The 22,516-nt window shown below is 35.9% G+C and overlaps 2 protein-coding genes across 2 annotated transcripts; both read right to left on the bottom strand.

The window, feature by feature from the left end:
• Window positions 1–155: 155 nt before the first annotated feature.
• LOC146953288 (dynein light chain 1, cytoplasmic-like) lies at window positions 156–3,119 on the bottom strand. The gene is made up of 2 exons (XM_085708518.1): window positions 2,654–3,119; window positions 156–485 (listed from the first exon to the last, which is right to left on the bottom strand). Exons 1-2 carry the CDS (start codon window positions 2,939–2,941, stop codon window positions 327–329), a joined length of 447 nt encoding a protein of 148 aa, XP_085564644.1. The 5' UTR covers window positions 2,942–3,119; the 3' UTR covers window positions 156–326.
• Window positions 3,120–12,256: 9,137 nt separating this feature from the next.
• On the bottom strand, window positions 12,257–18,574 carry LOC146953287 (uncharacterized). The gene is made up of 2 exons (XM_085745852.1): window positions 17,362–18,574; window positions 12,257–12,514 (listed from the first exon to the last, which is right to left on the bottom strand). The coding sequence occupies exons 1-2, from the start codon at window positions 18,380–18,382 to the stop codon at window positions 12,501–12,503; spliced, it is 1,035 nt and encodes a 344-aa protein (XP_085601978.1). The 5' UTR covers window positions 18,383–18,574; the 3' UTR covers window positions 12,257–12,500.
• Window positions 18,575–22,516: the final 3,942 nt, after the last annotated feature.

Here is a 22,516-nt window from a genome sequence, read left to right as displayed (position 1 = left end):
ACTGTGAGATTAATAAAATCTAACCAACAATTGTTTTAGTTAAAGACCAAACGTAGGTATTCCTGATCGATTTGATCTTGATTAAAACTCGTTAACAATTTAAGTTCGATCAATTGGTGCTAATCCGAACAACATAAATGTGTATATCTTGTGAGTTGCCAGAAGAAATTTTGCATTTAAAGTGCTCTTCCACAAACAAAAAATCCAAATATAAGTGCATCAAATACATAACAAAATGTCTTTTGATGTTTCAATTTCTACATATCTTCTGATTTAAATTTTTGAAATTAATTTCCCAAAGGATGCACAACTTATAGTTGTGGAAGTTATGAATGGTCCAATGGTGCAACAGCTGTCCTGAAGAGAAGGATATGAACCTTATCAATGGAAAAGTACACAAAACCACCAACAGAGTGAGTAACATAGGAACCAAAACTAGTTCCAACAATGCAGTGCCAAGCTGGGCCATATGAAGAGTCAAATTCCTGTAAGACCAGCAAGTTTCTTAATATTGTTAGCCAAAGTCATTTTCCATTTAAGATCATATTTGTATAAACAGCTTAATTGTCCAAGAATTGGAGAGACTAATGTTGTTCCAAAGATAGTACAATTCATTAAAACATCACTATCATACATTTAGTAAAAGACAAAGGATAGATATGCATGCCATTAGTGAAATGAGGAAACCAAAAGTAACATTTTCAACATAAAAAATGTCATATTCATGCTACTTGTTTTAGGGTTAAGTACCAAGACACTTATTTATTGATTTTACAACCAACATACAGCTAATAAACATACTTTTCAGAATTACTTCATACTTGAATACATGGAGAGTCATAATCATAATAAAAAAGTGATGCAACCTTTGTTGGACCACAAAGATATCAAACATAACATCAATTGTTTACTCCATTATACCAAAATTCTCATGTGTGAATGAAACAAGTAGGTTAGCACATGTTTTGCATCTTATTATGTCATTTTCATTTTCACTTATTACTATGAACAGAATATGTATTATACAAAAAAAATTAGGTTCTGTTTCATCTATGATCACTTTAATTTTAGCTTTAGATATAATTTGAATCCTGCAAATATATAATAGTCCCTGCAAAATTTCTTCATATTAAAATTGGTCACTATAATATTCATTTTAGTCCTTATTTTGAGGAGCTATGATCAAATACTCTACATATTCCAAACACCAATTTCAATGTGAATAAATTTTGCAGGAAATAAAACAAAACAAAGACCAAAAGCAAAATTGATACATTTGTAAGTGCTAAAGCCAAAAGTTTTTTTTTTTGCGGGATAAAACATACACAAACCTTCCTTTTAATAAAGCTTAAAGAGGATAAATAAGACCAATATAAAGCAGAATCTGTTATGTGGATTAACTTCTCCTGCTCTCCTCTTTCTTTTTTCTTAAAACATGTTATAACAGGCAAATTTATAGACTAGAACAGAAAGCCAGAAAGAATATGTAGACTATAGGATCAAAGTACAACATACAATTGAAAATCTTGTAACTAAGATTCTAAAGAAATATTTCGGCACACCACAAGAACATGGATGAAGAAGTAACTGCATACATAAGGAAAATATGTCTACCCAACAAAACATCAACAAACAATTAATTATGATTCCTAAAAAAAAAAAAATTGTTGTGTGAAGTTCTGTTGGGTTCGAGGGAGTGTCGGGAACAACAACAGGTCAATGCTCCAGGACCACAATAGAGGGAGACGCCACATCTCCACTCAAAACCTTAAAACGTTAGGTATATGAGTCACCTCTCTTATATATCCAACATTTTACCTATTCATAGGCGATGTGAGACTTAACCGCTCACACTTGAAACCCAACAAGTTCAAGTAACACTATAGACACAAATGAAGAGAAAATTCATCATCAAGAAAGACAAAGAAACGAATTAAGCTCGGTGCATGTTTGGTATCAAGATGAGCTTGCTGAAATCACAGCGAGCCATCATGACTTTGCAACATCACGGCTCATGTTAAATTGCTCTGGGCCTTGGAGTGTCTTTCTTTCAGAGGTTTGGACTTTGGAGTATGTTTTTTTTTAAAGGTCTCATGTTCGAATTCTCCCAACGCCAATTTATGTAGGCTAGTCCTTACAAAGTTTTGTTTTTGCTTTAGTTGGGCGCTATATTAGTGGACGGTGAGACTGATCTCATGAATTTCGAATACAGAGTTTTCAAAAAACTATGTTAAATTTTTCTAATTTGTCAATGAAACATGAGTACGACAACAATAATAGCTAATCTGTGTGTCTAATTCTCTTCTAACAAAAATTGATTTTGAATGAACAGTAAAATTGATTCCGGCTAAAAGTGAAAGGAATGCAAAGTGATTTATTGAACACATTTATATAAAGCTAAAAATCAACTGTAGAGGCAAAACCTTCAAATTCTAGCTTCAAGTTAGAATCAATTATGAATACAAGATTTTTTTTTGAAAGAAAATCCAAACTTTTAAAATCAACTCTACACGACTAAAATCAATCTGTCACCTCCAAATGTGTAACCAAACATAAAATATCAAACATTTCAGCTCAAGCCAAGTTAAAACAGTTTTCAACATAACACAACAAATCATGGATCAAAGAAAAAAAAGAAAGAAAGTAGAGTAACCTTCTTAAGGGAGAGTGCCAAGTGTTTACTGTCAGGCTTCTTAGCAGGCAAAGAATCAAGATGGTCACGTGCAAATTGAAAGGCATGTTTCTGCAAAGGAAGAGACATGTCACAAGCTTTGACATGAATGCTGTTGTTGAGTTTAATATTATTATTTTTATCATCATGTTCTTGTTCTTTCTCTTGTTTTTGTTCTTGTTGTTCTGTTGATTTCTTCTTGTTCTTGTTCTGTATCAAACTGTTTAGAAACTTACTCCTTCTCTCTAACTCCTTCTCTGCTTCTTCCATGTGATGTTACTTAACTCACTCACTCTCTCATTACTCTCCAAAACCAAACCAAACAAACCCTTTTCTTCTCAAAGCATTGGAAACTATTTTGCACACTTTGGTTTGAAAGAAGAGAGAGAGAATGGGACAGAGTAAAATGTACAGTGTAATGGAATGATAGGAATAGCGACAATGAAATAAAAAAGGGTTTTGTGGGGTTATGTATTTAACTAAAGTTGTAACAAAAAAAAAATATTAATTGAATTTAGGGTTAAATATGTTTTTGGTCCCTATAAAATTGCGACCTTCTAAATTTAGTCCTTACTTAATTTTAATAGTTTTTTTAAGGGTTAATTATGTTTCTAGTCCCTATAAAATAGCGACCTTGTAAGTTTAGTCCTTACTTAATTTTAATAGCATTTTTAGTCCCTATAAAAAAAAATTTACTTATAATTTTAGTCCCTGCTAAAACAAAGTTTGATTAATTATCCTTAAACTCTTAAATTTTTGAACGATTTTTTTGAGACAAGATTAGAACACTATGAAAGGTTCGTTTACCAAAATTTAGAATTTTCAGACATGAAATGAATTAAATATGAATTTTTTAAAACGACAAAAGTTAAAGATAAAAAGTAATAAAATCTGGATGTAGAAATCAAATTTTGCGATAATTTTTTGCGGAGGAACTTTTAGTAATGTTCTAAACATGTCTGCAAAAAATTGTTCAAAAATTTAAGAGTTTAAGCATAAATTAAACAAATTTGAATTGAGTAGGGACTAATACTCAGGGCAAAAAAACAAAATTAGGGACTAAAAATGCTATTAAAATTAAGTAAGGACTAAACTTACAAGGTCGCTATTTTATAGGGACTAGAAACATAATTAACCCTTTTTTTAATTCCTACAAAAAAAAATTACTTATAATTTTAGTCCCTCCTAAAATAAATTTTGTTTAATTATCCTTAAACTCTTAAATTTTTTAACGATTCTTTTTATACAAGTTTAGAACACTATGAAAGGTTCATTTACTAAAATCTATAATTTTTTAACATGAAATAAATTAAATATGAATTTTTTAAAACGACAAAAGTTTAAGATATAAGTAACAAAAATATGGACGTAGAAATCAAATTTTTGCGATATTTTTTTGGAGGACCTTTTAATAACGTTCTTAACACTCTTGTAAAAAATTGTTGAAAAACTTAAGAGTTTAAGCATAAATTAAACAAATTTGGATTGAGTAAGGACTAATATTGAGTGCAGAAATTTTTTGTAGGGATTAAAAATGCTATTAAAATTAAGTAAGGACTAAACTTACAAGGTCGCAATTTTGTAGGGAACAAAAACATAATTAACCCTTGAATTTAATCATTTACGTTTTTAATTATTAATTTGATTTTTATACTGTTAGTGTATCTCTAATGCATGTTGTGAATATGATTTTTAAATATAATAATAATTTTTTGTTAAAGTATATGTCATGTGTAATGTACTCCCTCCGTCTCGCTATAATTGTCCTTTTACCATTTTTTCCCCTCAAAATAGTTGTTACATTAGAATACTAATGCAGTATTTATTATTTTTTTCATTATTATACCCTTATTTATTGAATTTCACCAAACTTAATTACTCTATTAAATACAATTAATTAAAGTATTTTAGTAAATGATACTAATTTTACCATCAAAATTAACACAATTAATCATTTCTTTAATAATCGTACATAAATGTTAAACAACTACTACCTCCGTCCCTAATTATAAGATCCTTTTGAGATTTTTTTTGTCCCTTTTTATAAGACCCCTTTGTTATTTCCAACTACATTAATTATTTCTTTACATGCATGCCCCTATTTATTATACATCTTTTTCTACAATCAGCAATAAATAACATATGGAAAACATAAATCAATTCTCTCTCTTAAGGATAAAATTATAAAAACAATGGTGATTACAAACAACTTTAATACAAATATTCACTTTCTTAATTCCCGTGATTTTAGCAAAAGGGTCTTATATATAAGGACGGAGGTAGTACTCCATCCGTCTCACAATAATTGTCTCTTTACCTACTATTTTTCTTTTTCTCAAAATAATTGTCACTTTAGAATACCAATGCAGTACTCCCTCCGGTCCTATATATAAGAAAATTTTCAAAAAAAAATTTGGTCCTAAATATAAGAAAATATCACAACTTTTAAGGTGTAGTTATTGCTTAAAAGACTTTTCTACCCCTTATTTAGTGTTTGTCTTTTTAATATTAGTGAGTGTATTTAATGCTTCACAATTTTTTATGAGGGTATATTTGTAAAAATATTCAAAAAGTTAAACTAATTAATGAGTGTGTTGGTTTTGATGTTTTTTGGTTTTTCTTCTTATAATTAACACCGGAGGGAGTATTATAGTCCTATGATCCTAACACACACGATATGAATTTATGGTTGATTAATCGAAGCATCAATTTCGGCGTGAGTTTCCAAAATATATTCACTTGCTATTTTGTCCAATTCTAATAGCCTCGTCAACACGCAACAAAGACAAAAGAAGGAAACAGGCTCCAGCTACAAACAAATGCATCAAAAGTAGCAACTTCTTTTTGACTCATCAAAAGTACTAGTACCAACAAGCAACTTACACACAAAACACCAAATCCATCCAATTTTTATTATCTACCCATCTCACACCAAATCCATCCACTTTTTTCATTAATCTTGATGACACCCAATCCAATTTGAGATTGAATGTCTAACTATAAACTTAAAGGGTATTATTATCCTGTCAAATAAAAAAAAAAACATTATTACCTGCAACCGCACGTCTGAAGTTATAACCATGTGCAACGTAAGAAATTAAGAATAGGCATGACAATGGGCAGGTTTGGAACGGATTTTACCCTCCCGGTCTCATGCTTTACTTTCGTATACTTACATGTTACGTTGTCCATACTTATGTAGATGAAAAATCGAATTACACTTTGTTACCTACGGACTCGGGTATTCCCGAACACATCCTCATCTTTGTAGTGAATAATTTTTTTAATAAAAATAAAAGTATTTTTCAGTCTGCAAAATTGTATTCCCTCTGTTTTTAAATATAAGCAAAATTGACTTTTTAGTTGAATGAACCTAAAAAGTCAATTTTGCTTATATTTACAAACGGAGGGAATAATGTATTATCTAGCAAAGATATGATGATGACCGATGCCTATGATGATTGAGAAGATAGAGACCAAGAGCGTGAGATATGGAAGGAGAAAGAGAGAACTATGTTAAGTGAGTATCATCTGAAAGACTAAGACTCTATGATTGTATGTGCATAAAATGATTTAGGGTTTGAGTTTCTATTTATATAAAAATGGTAGTAAATTGATTTTCTACATTCGGGTTGGTTTGTGTATGGGTTCAGAGTAAATACTTATATCCATGTTTTTTTTTGAACAAACAAAAATGATATATATTAACAACGGTGATTTACCCCGCACAAGGCGTGCAAGGGGGAATCACGAAAGAGTATGTACAAAAATGGTGCTGAATAGATCAAAGCACAAACCAAAAGGACAAAACAGATGAATAAATTACAATTATAAGTGGACGCCCATACAAAGGAGCGGTGTATTCCACCAGTCATGATGGCTGTAAATAAATGATGCCTGATTCGATCGCAGCCACATGAAAGATGTCAGTTTAACCTTTTCAATGAGAATGGAAAGAACAGATACCTTATTGTTGAACACACGATCATTCCTTTCCTTCCAAATAATCCAAACAGAGGTAAACCAAATGACTTTAAAATACAAATGTGTGGATCGAGGCAAACCCGGCATATTAGTGAATTGAAAGAAGTGTTGAGGAAGATCAGCAGGTGGAACCGAGGAGATACCCAACCAAAGCCAAACATGAGACCATAAAGACCCAAAAACATTGCAATCCAAAAATAAATGTGTTGCTGTTTCACTACTCCCGCAATCGGACACGCACAACGCATTATTGTGAGAAAGAACGTTCCGCCGCACCAAATTATCCTTGGTAGGAAGTCTGTTGCGAAGAAGTCGCCAAACGAACACAGACACCTTGGATGGAATATGTTTAAGCCAAATGTCAGCAACCTGATGACTACCCGCCATTTCTCCTGAAGATGTGAGAAAGCGGTAAGCCCCACGCACCGAATATCCATGAATGGGATCTAACAGCCACCTCCAAGTATCCTCACCGGTGACCTGCAAAACAGTGTTCAAAAGTAACATGGAACACTCCCTCACACACTCCTCCTCCCACGCCAGTAAACGACGACGCCACAACCTCTCCCTCCCACCAACCGCCCCAATTAACCTCCTCATCATCTCCACAGAACAATCTTTATACACTGACAAGTCAAAAATGCGGGGAAATTTTAATTTTAAAGGAATGTCCCCCACCCAAATATCATGCCAGAAAAAAGTTTTCCTTCCGTCACCAATAACCCTCCTAATGTTATTATCAAACCAATTGCCTATCCCCTCACCTAACCCTTCACGCAGCCTACACAAAGACCGCCACCAAACCGAGCACACTCTACCTCCCTCTTTCAACCGACCACCCTCCTCACCGTATCGGGCTTTCAAAACACGGTACCATAATCCTTCCTTATCAACCAGCATCCTCCAACACCATTTACCCAATAAAGATACATTAAAAGCTCCAACCCTTTTAACCCCCAACCCTCCTTCCTCCTTTGGAGTACAAACCGACTCCCATTTAGTCCAAGCAATTTTCCTAAAATCCTCACCGCCCCCCCAAAAAAATTTTTTAAAAATAGATTCGATAGAAGAAATTATACCTGTAGGGGCCTTGAAAAAGGAAAGAAAGTAAACCGGAGGAGACGACAGGACTGATTTCAGAAGGACCAGGCGACCGCCGAAAGATAGAAACTGATGGTTCCACGACGACAGGCGAGAGACAATACGATCAATCACAGGTTTCCAAAAAGAATGTTTCCGAGAATCCCCTCCAATAGGCAGCCCCAAATAAACAAAAGGAATGTTACCCTTTCGACAATTCATCAACACCGCCGCCTCTGACAACCAAGAAGCAGGAATATTAACTCCCGTCAACATACTTTTATGGAAGTTTACTTTAAGCCCCGAAAGCTCCTCAAATAAAAGTAACACCGACCTCATAGTGCGCACATTCAACCAACTCTTTTCTCCTATAATTAAAGTGTCGTCCGTGAATTGAAGATGTGTCAACCGAACCTCATCACCATTACCAACTCCATACCCTGAGAAAAGTTGCGCACCTACCACCACATTCATTAACAAATTAAAGCCCTCGGCAGCCAACAAAAACAAAAAAGGCGACAAGGGGTCACCTTGACGAAGACCCCGTTCCAAAGGAAACTCATCCGTCGGACATCCATTTACTAAAACAGACGCTTTTGCTGTTCCAACACATTCAAAAATCCACTTTCTCCAAATTGTTGGGAAATTCATATTGGCCATAACAGAATCCAGGTAATTGAGATCAACAGAGTCATACGCTTTTTCGAAGTCAACTTTAAACAGAAGCAACTCTTTGTTTAAACGTCTAGCTTCATCCACCGCTTCATTAGCAATTAGAATACCGTCCAATATCTGTTTCCCTTTGACGAATGCTGACTGAGACTCAGATACGACACTTCCAATCACTACCCGAAGTCTATTAGCCAGAACCTTAGCAAGGACCTTGTACAAACTTCCAACCAGAGAAATGGGTCGAAAATCGTTCAACCGTTGCGGACTGCTCACCTTTGGAATTAAAGCTATAAAGGTTGAGTTTAAACCTTTAGTCAGCTTGCCATTACGATGAAACTCCACCATAAACCGAAGCAAATCATCCTTTAATAGATTCCAAAATTCCTTTATAAAACCAAAAGTGACACCATCAGGACCCGGACTCTTATAACTGTCACAATCCCATATTGCTTGTTTCACTTCCTCCAAAGAAAACGGTTTAGTTAAAATTCCATTCTCAGCACAAGAAAGCTTTCGAAAATTTAGCCCCCCAATACTAGGCCGATCTGCACCCCTTTTTTTAAAGTGACTTGAAAAATGATGGAACACAGTCGCTCTAATATTATGCACTCCTTCAACGATACCACCATCGACAGACACCATATTAATAGCATTCTGACGTCGTCGATTAGACATATAATTGTGGAAAAACTTCGAATTAGCATCCCCCTCCTTCAACCAATTCAAACGAGATTTCTGCCAATTCATACTAGTTTGCAAACGAGCCAAGGAGTGTAAAGATAATGATAATTCACGAAGTTCAGAAACCTCATCAGCCTGGAGCACTTCATTTTCAGCTTTAACATCAAGATCGGACATTTTATCTTTTATGTCTAAAATTCGTCCTTCCAAATTCTGAACATGTTGCGAGTGCCACTCCTTCAAACTTGCCTTAATCCATTTCAACTTCTGTTGTAACACAAAGCCGCCATACCCTTGACAACGAAAAGTAGACCATTTTTCGCGGACAAAATCTGCATAACCAGGCAATTCAGACCAACACTTTAACATTCTCAACGGTCGAGGCCCCCAATTGGACGCATCAACATGTAACATTACCGGCACGTGATCAGATAGACCTCTTTGGTGAGCAACTTGAATACTATTTGGCCATTTTTGACACCACTTGTTTGACAGTAGAAAGCGATCCAGTCTACTCATAGATATTCCATCCCCCCGATACCAAGTAAACAATCGACCACAGATAGGCAAGTCAATTAAGAAACTATCATGAATGAATTTATTAAACACATCCACATCCGCTTGTCGAAAGACCACAGCCCTGCCTTTCCTTTCTTCACAACCTCTAACCGAGTTAAAGTCTCCACAGACACAAATGCACAGGTCACCATTATTAACAACTCGCGCAGACAGACACTCCCACAAATTTTTTTTGCCTCCAAGTCGCATGGAGCGTACACATTGAAGATAATAAATTCCTCACCTGTAAGAATAACCTTACCCTTGATAGCCAGAACATGGTTGAAACTGAAGGAACTCCACACTTCAATCTGGGACGCGTCCCACACCGTGACCAAGCCCCCAGACGCCCCAACAGATGGTTTAAAAGAAAAATTATGCGTCCCTTCTCCCCACAAAGTCTTGACCAGCTGATCATTCATCATTTCCAGCTTAGTCTCTTGTATACATAGTACCATAGGACGCTTCTCATAAACTAATCTTCGAATTTCCGCCCTCTTCTCACCACCTCCTAACCCCCTCGCATTATAAGTAATGACCTTCATTGGAACCTCTCGCCCCCCACCCACCAAACCACCACCAACCTCAAGCCTCACCCCCAACTCCCTCTGTCCCCAACACACTCATCTCACCTCCTCCTGCTGCCCTCAATTTTTTCCTCCCCTCCCTCGAGAGCAAGTTAAAGCTGTTTGTGGTATCACAATTAAACTCCACCCCCACTATTTTACCCAAGTCCCGAACCTCCTTCTGAACCCTGTCTGCTTTGCCATTGAGAATCAACCAATTCTCCCAGTCATTATTATATCCATGTTACTCGTCCGGTATTCGTGTTTTGAAATATGGAAAAACACAAACTTAGTCAAAGCAAAAAAAAAAAAACATCAAAATAGATTTGGTTCGGACGGATGCCTGCAGTTATGGATTTTGTTGTCCTAATTACGAACATAAAATATATGATACTACATTGTTATATTGTATAAGTATAATTAAATAAAGGGAATTGGATCAATCTCTTAGAAAAATTAATCTTAGAGTATACATTGGTTTATCAACAAAACAGAATCACAATCACATAAAAGGAATTATAGCTGCTGCATAGAAGAGAGAATACAATAACATCAAATAAACGTTAGTGTTATTTTTATTTTTGACAAAGTTAGTGTTCTTCCTACATGCTACTCCTTCTATCTCTAAATAATACTCCCCCGTCTCTAAATAATAGTCGTTTAAGGTTGATGCACGATTATTAAGGAAATGATTAATTGTGTTGATTTTGATGGTAAAATTAGTATCATTTACTAAAACACCCTTATTAATTGTAATTAGTTGAGTTGTTAAGTTGGATGAAGTTCAATAAATACGGGTATTATAATGGGAAAAAAATAATAAATACTGCATTGGTATTCTAAAGTGACAATTATTTTGAGAAAAAGAAAAATAGTAGGTAAAGAGACAATTATTGTGAGACGGAGGGAGTACTACCTCCGTCCCTATATATAAGACCCTTTTGCTAAAATCACGGGAATTAAGAAAGTGAATATTTGTATTAAAGTTGTTTGTAATCACCATTGTTTTTATAATTTTATCCTTAAGAGAGAGAGTTGATTTATGTTTTCCATATGTTATTTATTGCTGATTGTAGAAAAAGATGTATAATAAATAGGGGCATGCATGTAAAGAAATAATTAATGTAGTTGGAAATAACAAAGGGGTCTTATAAAAAGGGACAAAAAAAATCTCAAAAGGATCTTATAATTAGGGACGGAGGTAGTAGTTGTTTAACATTTATGTACGATTATTAAAGAAATGATTAATTGTGTTAATTTTGATGGTAAAATTAGTATCATTTACTAAAATACTTTAATTAATTGTATTTAATAGAGTAATTAAGTTTGGTGAAATTCAATAAATAAGGGTATAATAATGAAAAAAATAATAAATACTGCATTAGTATTCTAATGTAACAACTATTTTGAGGGGGAAAAATGGTAAAAGGACAATTATAGCGAGACGGAGGGAGTACATTACACATGACATATACTTTAACAAAAAAATTATTATTATATTTAAAAATCATATTCACAACATGCATTAGAGATACACTAATCTATAGTTACTTGAATGCACTCTGTCTGAATTAACAAAGGGTCATCTTAACCGGTGTCCCCGGGGCACTGGTTAAGGAAGTCAAAAGTGGAAATTTTAAGTCAAAAAGAACATTTTTTAAGTTTTTAATGCAATGACACCACAACTTTCAATGCAAGATACTACTATATTTAACTCCTTAACCAATGCCCCGGGGGCACTGATTAACATTTCCCATTAACAAAACGATGTTAGGAACATGAGAGATAATATAAAAATAATCATATTATTTAGGGTTAATTAAGTTTTTAGTCCCTATAAATATCTGCAGTTTTGTTTTTAATCCCTATAAAAATAAAGCACACTTTTTAGTCCCTACAAAATTTTCCGTTAGTGTTTTTTGTAACACCCCGTTTTTCCCAACTTAAAAATTTCATTAAAATTATCAGAGTTCATCAACATAACGGAGCATCACATACATCAATACATCATTTAACAACAAATATAATAAAGGGGAAAATACTATTTATTTAAGCAACCTGTCTTTATAAAATTCAATAATCAAATGCAGCGGAAATTTAGTTCGCAACGTCACATAAAATCTTGGCATAAAAGGCCACAACTTAACATCTCAAATAGTCTTCATAAAATGTTCAACATTTATTAAATAAAATACGTAACAAGGAAAACAATCATCAGACACCCCCATCCCGTTACGTATCAGAGCATCCTAGACGACACGAAGTGAGGAGTCTACTCACGAACACAGCTAGTCTTTATTACCTGCACATTACCCACGGTCGAGGCAACATATACGCAGAAGGGGTGAGATTTCACATTCATTAAAAACAAATAATAATTCATAAAAGATAACCAACAGCATATATCTAACATTAATATCATCATTTAATCATCATTTAACGAGGTTAAGTAATCCACAACTTCATAGTTATTCAAGGGTAACATATTCATCTTAATTCACTCCATTTTCATCATTATAATTAATGGGACAGCACAACAACATCAAAACAGCAACATCATCACAGCATTCATCATTTATTTTTAGTTATGATGACTCTACAATGCAACAACAACATCAACAACAACTTAGACAACAACAACATGCATGTGGTACCACCAGGGCATTAAGCCCCCATCGCTAAGGTCATATTTGGACCGTCGGGCATTAAGCCCCCATCGCTAAGGTCATAAAAACCTGTCAGGCATTAAGCCCCCATCGCCGACTATGCAACAACTCGACTCTAAATGCAAAAATCTTCATTTTTAATGTTAAATTAATTAACAAATGATCCACATCAGTTCATTACATCAAAACAACATCACTGGAACATCGTAATTAGCAACATCATCTACAATATAAACATCAGAAACTAACTCATCAAAGGAACGGGAGAAAAGACACAATTTCGCACCACATCAGGTCTGTACTGCACTAACTCGCAGTTGCGAGCTAAACAACTCGCAATGGCGAGCTCAACGGAGGAGCTCGCAGTTGCGCACAACATTGCTCGCAGTGGCGAGCTAAGGGGTTTCTCGCAGGTGCGAGTAGGATCGCTCGCAGCTGCGAGCGATGACAGAACAGGGTTCTGTCGTAGCTCTCATCTCTCATCTCAGCACACGAATTTCACTTCCCAGCCCTCTAAATTCCTCACTAATCAACATCTAAACGTTTTCTATTACTAATTAACATCTGTCTACATCAACCTACATCAAAATCCACTTAATTCTTCCACTTTTAATGATTTTTGACCTAATCCCAATCCCTTAAACCTACAACAATTGACCACTTCTATGAATCAAAACTTGTTAATAATGAGAGTTAGTCTCACCCTTACCTTAGATTATGATTCTGAAATCCAACAGCCGCGTTCTTCGTTCTTTAGGGTTCTCTCTGGTTTTCTCTTCTTTCTCCCCTCTTTCCTCTGTTGTACGCGTTCTAATTTTCTCTCCCAATTACAGACTTTTATTCTTTCCCTAATTGCTCTTCTCACCACAACTTACTCTTTCCCCTAATAATTTAGTTATTTCTACTAATAACAATATTTCTCCCCCACTTAAGAAAATACTTATATTATTAACATATCTTCTACCAATATATATATATATATATATATATATATATATATATATATATATATATATATATATAATAATTCACATAATATTCTAATAAAAAGCCATAAATCACTTAAATATTAATTATGAAAAAGTGGGCGTTACAACTCTCCCCCACTTAGAATATTTACGTCCTCGTAAACATACCTTGTTCAAACAACTCTGGGTAAGATTCCCGCATCTTACTCTCCAACTCCCAGGTCAAACTTTCACCGGCTGCTCCTTCCCAAACAACCTTCACAAGAGGTATCTCCTTGCCTCTAAGCCTCTTCACTTCTCTATCCTCTATTCTCACCGGTAGGGTCTCGATTGTAAGGTTATCCCTTACCTGCACATCATCTCTTGGAATCACATGGGATGGATCCGGCACATACTTCCGAAGTTGCGATACATGAAACACATCATGCAAGTTCGAAAGATGTGGTGGCAAACCCACCCTATAAGCAACCGTTCCGACCCTTTCTGAAATCTGATACGGGCCAATAAACCTCGGAGTCAACTTCTTTGACTTCAATGCACGTCCAACACCCGTCACCGGAGTGACTCTCAAAAACACATGGTCTCCTTCTTGAAACTCAAGATCCTTCCTGCGCTTATCATGATAACTTTTCCGTCTATCCTGTGATTCTTTCATCTTTTCTCTGATTAACTTCACCTTCTCAGTGGTCTGTTGGACAATCTCTGGTCCCAATACCACACTCTCACCGGATTCAAACCAACACAACGGAGTTCTGCATCTCCGACCATACAATGCATCGAAGGGTGCCATTCCAATACTAGCATGGTAACTGTTGTTGTACGTGAATTCTATCAGGGTAGATAACTATCCCAAGTTCCACCTTGCTCAAGCACACAAACTCTCAATAAATCTTCCAGCGACTGAATTGTCCTTTCCGATTGTCCATCCGTCTGCGGGTGGTATGCTGAACTTAACTTCAAATTAGTGCCCAAGGCCTCATGCAAACTCTTCCAGAACCTCGATGTAAACCTCGGATCTCTATCCGACACAATGCTTGATGGGACACCATGTAGCTTCACGACATCTCTAACATAAATCTCTGCTAGCTGGGACACAGGAAAAGTAATATTAATCGGAATGAAATGAGCCGACTTCGTCAATCTATCTACGATCACCCAAATTGCATCATTCCCTTTGTTGGTATTCGGCAAACTCGTCACAAAATCCATGGATATACTATCCCATTTCCATTCCGGAATCTCTAGCGGTGTCAATAACCCAGCAGGTTTCTGATGCTCAACTTTTGACTTCTGACAAGTCAAACATGCATACACAAATTGTGCCACGTCGCGCTTCAAACCTGACCACCAAAACATTTTCTTCAAATCTTGATACATTTTAGCAGCTCCTGGATGAATACTCAAACTGCTTCTATGGCCTTCCTCAAGGATCATCTTCTTCATCTCATCATTATCAGGAATACAAATTCTTCCTCGAAACCTCAACACTCCTTGGTCATCAACCTTAAAGTCACTGTCTACAGCAGGATCGGTTGCAACCATTAAATCCACCAACTTCACATCTACTTTCTGCGCCTCTCTGATACTATCCAGAAATTCATTGTTGATCTTTAACATCCCCAATTTCACACTCCGTGGCGACATCTCGCAAACCAAACTCAAGTCTCTGAACTGTTCAAGCAATTCCATCTCTTTAATCATCAGTGCCGACAAGTGTAAAGTCTTCCTACTCAAGGCATCTGCAACAACATTAGCTTTACCCGGATGATAATTCAAACTAAAGTCATAATCTTTCAACAATTCGAGCCACCTTCGCTGTCTCATATTCAATTCATTCTGATCAAACAAATACTTCAAGCTCTTGTGATCACTAAACACCTCAAATCTCGAACCATACAAGTAATGTCTCCAAATCTTAAGTGCAAATACAACTGCAGCTAATTCAAGGTCATGAGTAGGGTAGTTTCGTTCATGAGTCCTCAACTGTCTTGATGCGTACGCAACCACCTTACCATCTTGCATAAGTACACCTCCCAAACCCAACTTGGACGCATCACAATACACTACAAAAGGTTCATCAGGTTTCGGCAAGATCAAAATCGGAGCCGTCGTCAAACGCTTCTTCAATTCGTTAAAACTGTTCTCGCAATGAATATCCCATACAAAGGTTTTACCTTTACACGTCAACTGCGTTAACGGAAGTGCTAACTTAGAAAATCCTTCAATAAATCGTCGGTAGTAACCCGCTAAACCCAAAAAGCTTCTAATCTCTGTAACTGACTTCGGAGTCTCCCATTGTGATACCGCTTCAACTTTAGATGGATCAACTGCAATACCACTACCAGAAACAACATGGCCAAGAAAACTTACTTCCTTCAACCAGAACTCGCACTTAGACAATTTAGCATACAACTTCTTTTCTTTCAGCACTTGCAAGACAATCTTCAAATGCTCAGCATGTTCTTCCTCCGTCTTAGAATAAATCAGAATATCATCAATGAACACAACCACGAAGCGATCCAAAAATGCATGAAAAATGCGATTCATATACTCCATAAATACACCCGGTGCATTACTAACACCAAAAGGCATCACCTTATATTCATAATGTCCATATCGCTTCCTAAAAGCCGTCTTCTGCATATCTTCATCTCTTACTTTAATCTGGTGATAACCCGACCTCAAGTCAATCTTGCTGAACACTCGTGCACCCACTAACTGATCCATCAAGTCATCAATTCTTGGAAGTGGATACCTATTCTTTATAGTTACTTTGTTCAACTGTCGATAGTCAATACACAACCTCATACTGCCGTCTTTCTTCTTAACCAGTAACACTGGAGCTCCCCAAGGTGAAACACTTGGTCTAATAAACTTCTTGTCGAGTAGATCTTCTAACTGTTTCTTCAACTCAGCCAACTCAGAAGCTGACATACGGTAAGGTGCCATAGACACAGGCTTCGTTCCTGGAACAAGATCAATAGAAAATTCAACTTCTCTTTCCGGTGGCACATCAGAAATTTCATCAGGAAAAACTTCAGGCAAATCACACACTACTTGTAACTTATCGATCACTGCTTGATTCTCCAAAGATAAGGATGCCATCAAAAAAAACATTAGGATTCCATCACGTTCTAGCTGCTTCAGCTGCTTAGTAGACAAAAACTCCGCGCCACTTTCCTCTTCAGCAGAAGAGAAACGCACCGACTTACTAAAACAATTAATGAGAACATGGTTGTACTCTAACCAGTTCATACCAAGAATCACATCCATTCCACTCAAAGGTAGACATACTAAATCAATCTCAAAATCACGATCAAACATAGACAGGGGATAACGTAAACAGACGAGAGAAGTGGTCACCGAACCCTTAGCTGGAGTTTCGACAACCATTTCTCCATTCATATCAGACATAGCAAGGCCCAACTTAGAAACACAATCAAAAGCAACAAAACAATGTGTAGCACCAGTATCAATAATAGCAACTAAAGGAGTATCATTAATGTAGCAAGTACCTCTGATCAAACGATCCTCATTCTCAGTCTGAGTACCAGTCAAAGCAAAAACCTTACCCCTGGTCGGGGCCTTCTTTGGTTCAGTACACTGAGCAGAAATATGTCCTTTCCCACCGCAATTGAAACAAATAGTGTCATCGTGCTTGCATTCTGCAACTGTATGCCCCTTGACACCACAACGGTAACACCCTCTCGCCTCAGTAGCACCACAAGCATTACTCTTGTGACCTTTTTCTCCACATTTGTAACAAACAATCCCAGCAGGAGTCTCATTCTTCTTAGGCTTCCTCTCATCATTCACTCTTTGCTTGCCCTTATCAGCTGGAGTACTATAAGGCTTCCCACGATTCTGTTGCTGCTTACCCCTTCTCACATTCATAATCTTATAATGAGCCTTCGAATCATCTTCATAGATTCTGCACCTGCTCACCAACGCAGAAAAGTCACGGATCTGTTGGTAACCAATGGCTCGCTTAATATCAGGGCGCAAACCATTCTCAAATTTGATACATTTAGAAAACTCAGCATTGTCTCCAGTATAGTGTGGATAGAACTGAGCCAGCTCCACGAACTTTGCCGCATACTCTGTCACCGACATGTTTCCTTGCTTCAGCTCAAGGAACTCGACCTCTTTCCTTCCACGAACATCTTCAGGAAAATATCTGTTTAGGAACTCTCCCTTAAACACAGCCCAAGTAATAGCTGCACCACCTTGCTCTAACTCAGGTAAAAGACTCACCCACCAGTCATCAGCCTCCTCAGATAGCATGTGCGTACCAAAACGCACCTTCTGATCATCAGTACATTGCATAACCCTGAACACCCTCTCAATCTCCTTGAGCCATGCCTGTGCCCCATCAGGGTCGTACCTTCCTTTGAAAGTGGGAGGATGATTTCTCAGAAAGGCCTCCAACATCCTTACGTCAGCATTAACACCAACACCATCATTTGGTTGTTGTCCTACAGCTTGGGCTACAGCTTCCAAAGCAGCAGCAATCGCAGCATCATTTCTTCCAGCCATTCTAGTCCTCTTGTAACAGATAAGGTTTGCAGCCTCCAGATCTACTCTTCTTTACTGCACAACACACAACGTTTAGAATAACATAATCATGGTATTCCAATTGCTAAAAAGACACAACTTGACTCACTACTTGGCCGGACGGACCGACCTGCTCTGATACCAATTGTAACACCCCGTTTTTCCCAACTTAAAAATTTCATTAAAATTATCAGAGTTCATCAACATAACGGAGCATCACATACATCAATACATCATTTAACAACAAATATAATAAAGGGGAAAATACTATTTATTTAAGCAACCTGTCTTTATAAAATTCAATAATCAAATGCAGCGGAAATTTAGTTCGCAACGTCACATAAAATCTTGGCATAAAGGGCCACAACTTAACATCTCAAATAGTCTTCATAAAATGTTCAACATTTATTAAATAAAATACGTAACAAGGAAAACAATCATCAGACACCCCCATCCCGTTACGTATCAGAGCATCCTAGACGACACGAAGTGAGGAGTCTACTCACGAACACAGCTAGTCTTTATTACCTGCACATTACCCACGGTCGAGGCAACATATACGCAGAAGGGGTGAGATTTCACATTCATTAAAAACAAATAATAATTCATAAAAGATAACCAACAGCATATATCTAACATTAATATCATCATTTAATCATCATTTAACGAGGTTAAGTAATCCACAACTTCATAGTTATTCAAGGGTAACATATTCATCTTAATTCAGTCCATTTACATCATTATAATTAATGGGACAGCACAACAACATCAAAACAGCAACATCATCACAGCATTCATCATTTATTTTTAGTTATGATGACTCTACAATGCAACAACAACATCAACAACAACTTAGACAACAACAACATGCATGTGGTACCACCAGGGCATTAAGCCCCCATCGCTAAGGTCATATTTGGACCGTCGGGCATTAAGCCCCCATCGCTAAGGTCATAAAAACCTGTCAGGCATTAAGCCCCCATCGCCGACTATGCAACAACTCGACTCTAAATGCAAAAATCTTCATTTTTAATGTTAAATTAATTAACAAATGATCCACATCAGTTCATTACATCAAAACAGCATCACTGGAACATCGTAATTAGCAACATCATCTACAATATAAACATCAGAAACTAACTCATCAAAGGAACGGGCGAAAATACACAATTTCGCACCACATCAGGTCTGTACTGCACTAACTCGCAGTTGCGAGCTAAACAACTCGCAATGGCGAGCTCAACGGAGGAGCTCGCAGTTGCGCACAACATTGCTCGCAGTGGCGAGCTAAGGGGTTTCTCGCAGGTGCGAGTAGGATCGCTCGCAGCTGCGAGCGATGACAGAACATGGTTCTGTCGTAGCTCTCATCTCTCATCTCAGCACACGAATTTCACTTCCCAGCCCTCTAAATTCCTCACTAATCAACATCTAAACGTTTTGTATTACTAATTAACATCTGTCTACATCAACCTACATCAAAATCCACTTAATTCTTCCACTTTTAATGATTTTTGACCTAATCCCAATCCCTTAAACCTACAACAATTGACCACTTCTATGAATCAAAACTTGTTAATAATGAGAGTTAGTCTCACCCTTACCTTAGATTATGATTCTGAAATCCAACAGCCGCGTTCTTCGTTCTTTAGGGTTCTCTCTGGTTTTCTCTTCTTTCTCTCCTCTTTCCTCTGTTGTACGCGTTCTAATTTTCTCTCCCAATTACAGACTTTTATTCTTTCCCTAATTGCTCTTCTCACCACAACTTACTCTTTCCCCTAATAATTTAGTTATTTCTACTAATAACAATATTTCTCCCCCACTTAAGAAAATACTTATATTATTAACATATCTTCTACCAATATATATATATATAATAATTCACATAATATTCTAATAAAAAGCCATAAATCACTTAAATATTAATTATGAAAAAGTGGGCGTTACATTTTTAGTCCCTATTAAATTAAAATTTGTTTCATTATGCTTAAAATTTTAAATTTTTTAATGATTTTTTGCACACTTGTTTAAAACATTATAAAACGTTCCGCCGCAATAAATTAAGTCAAAATTTTATTTTTAGGTCCAAATTTTCGTTAGTTTTATCTTGAATTTTTGGCGTTTTAAAAAAATTATATTTAATTCATTACATGTTAAAAAAATTTAATTTTTTATAGAAGAGATTATTATAATGTTCTTAACATGTCTGTTAAAAATCATTTAAAAATATAAAAGTTTAAGTATAATTAAACTAATTTTAATTTAACAGGGACCAACACATACTTTTAGTCCTTGTAAAATTAAAATTTGCTTAATTGTGCTTAAACTTTTAAATTTTTAACATATTTTTGACATACTTATTTAGAACATTATACAAAGTTCCTCCACAAAAAAGTAGCTCAAAATTATATTATTAGATCCAAATTTTCATTAATATAATCTTGAAATTTACTCTTTTAGAAAAATTCATATTTAATTAATTACATGTTAAAAAACTAAAAGATTTTATAAAAGAGTGTCTTGCGATGTTATGAACATGTCTCTAAAAAATCTTTCAAAAATTTAGAACTTTAAGCATAATTAAACAAATTTTAATTTAACAGGGACTAAAAACACTAACTGAAAATTTTGTAGGGACTAAAAAGTGTGATTTGTTTTTATAGGGACTAAAAACAAAACTGCATATATTTATATGGACCAAAAACTCAATTAACTCTATTATTTATGTTTGAATATTGTTTGAATTTTTTGTTGCGTCTGAGCTAAGAAAACGACCAGGTCCCTCATTGTTGGACCAACAAAATATTAAGTACTACTCCCTCCGTCCCGGAATAACTGACCCATTTTTTAAAAAAAAGTGTCCCAAAAAAACTGACTCATTTCAATTTTCAATACAACTTTCATCATTTCCAATACAATATAACACTAAATAATACTACTTTTATCATTCCCAATACAATATATTCCACTTTCCCCTTTATTTATACATTTTTCTTAATATGTGTGAAAAACAAAATTGTGTCAATTAAATTGGGATGGAGGCAGTATCAGATTAGTTCGATGCTTTAGACCACGTTCATACACACAATCATAAACCACATCTTCTAACAAAAAAATGTTGTATATATCAATCACAACTCAAAAACCATTTTCTCCCAAATCTTGTTGATCCGAAACCCCTCTCTTCCTTACTCGCCATCACCACATAAATCACGACGACATCCCCACCACCAACGACGAACTTTTCTCAAAATTTTATTTTCATCCAACACTATCTTTCTTACACCTCATCAACGACGAGGGTCTACACCATCGGCGACCACCCACACAACCTCCGACGATCTTTTCTCCCAAATCTATAATGATTCAGCACTCTATCTTCCTCATCCCATTGATGGTGACAATCTACAACACCAACGACCACACACACAACCATCGGCGACCACACCACTCATGAGTACTAATTTTCTCTTCTAAACAAATTACTCTTGTTGTTAATTAGAGCAATGCTATTTAGTACGGTAACCTTAACCACGAAAAGTGACGAATACACGTTAGTTCAATTTTTAGTGAATAACAAATTGATTTTGTGTTTGTAAAAATAAATAAAATTGGTTTAGTTGTTGTTTACGGAAATCATGGGGTTGGTGGCAATGGAATGTTTGACAACTATATAACGAGAAAATAAGCACCGACGCTTCCGTGAATTTTCGTTGCCTGCCTTACCGTACCTTCTATCATTATCCTGTTAATAAACAAGATACTACTATATATAACGTTACAAATATGTTGAGTTTGACTTTTAATTGTGTGATGTTGTTTTGAGTATGTTGAATCCACATATACCGATTTAAAACTTTACATCAGCTATTCCAATTCACTAAATATAATGATTATATTGTTGTGATTCAGTTAAATGATGGAAAATAGTTATGAAAGTTTGAATTTGTTGTGAATCGCATGCACCAATGAAGAGTGGTAATGCACAAATAACACACTTAGAGCTCATTTGTGCCCTCAACATGATCCAAAGGTCACCGACCATAGAATCAAATGGGACTAGCATATCCACGCTCGGGTCCTATATATATATATATATATATATAGGGTGCACCACAC

Source organism: Medicago sativa, chromosome 1 (assembly GCF_051527215.1).
Source record: "Medicago sativa cultivar Bolivia chromosome 1, Bolivia_mono, whole genome shotgun sequence".
In the NCBI taxonomy this organism is placed as follows: Eukaryota; Viridiplantae; Streptophyta; class Magnoliopsida; order Fabales; family Fabaceae; genus Medicago; species Medicago sativa.
The sequence above is the reverse complement of the archived record's forward strand: the minus strand, read 5'-3'. Positions and strand labels throughout refer to the sequence as shown.

What these genes read in the sequence shown, in the direction of transcription:
- LOC146953288 (XM_085708518.1), bottom strand. Translation starts at nt 2,941, where the DNA reads ATGGAAGAAGCAGAGAAGGAGTTAGAGAGAAGGAGTAAGTTTCTAAAC. An exon ending in TGGCACTCTCCCTTAAGAAG is followed by an intron (nt 486 to 2,653) that starts GTTACTCTACTT and finishes CTGGTCTTACAG; the next exon opens with GAATTTGACTCTTCATATGG.
- LOC146953287 (XM_085745852.1), bottom strand. Translation starts at nt 18,382, where the DNA reads ATGGCTGGAAGAAATGATGCTGCGATTGCTGCTGCTTTGGAAGCTGTA.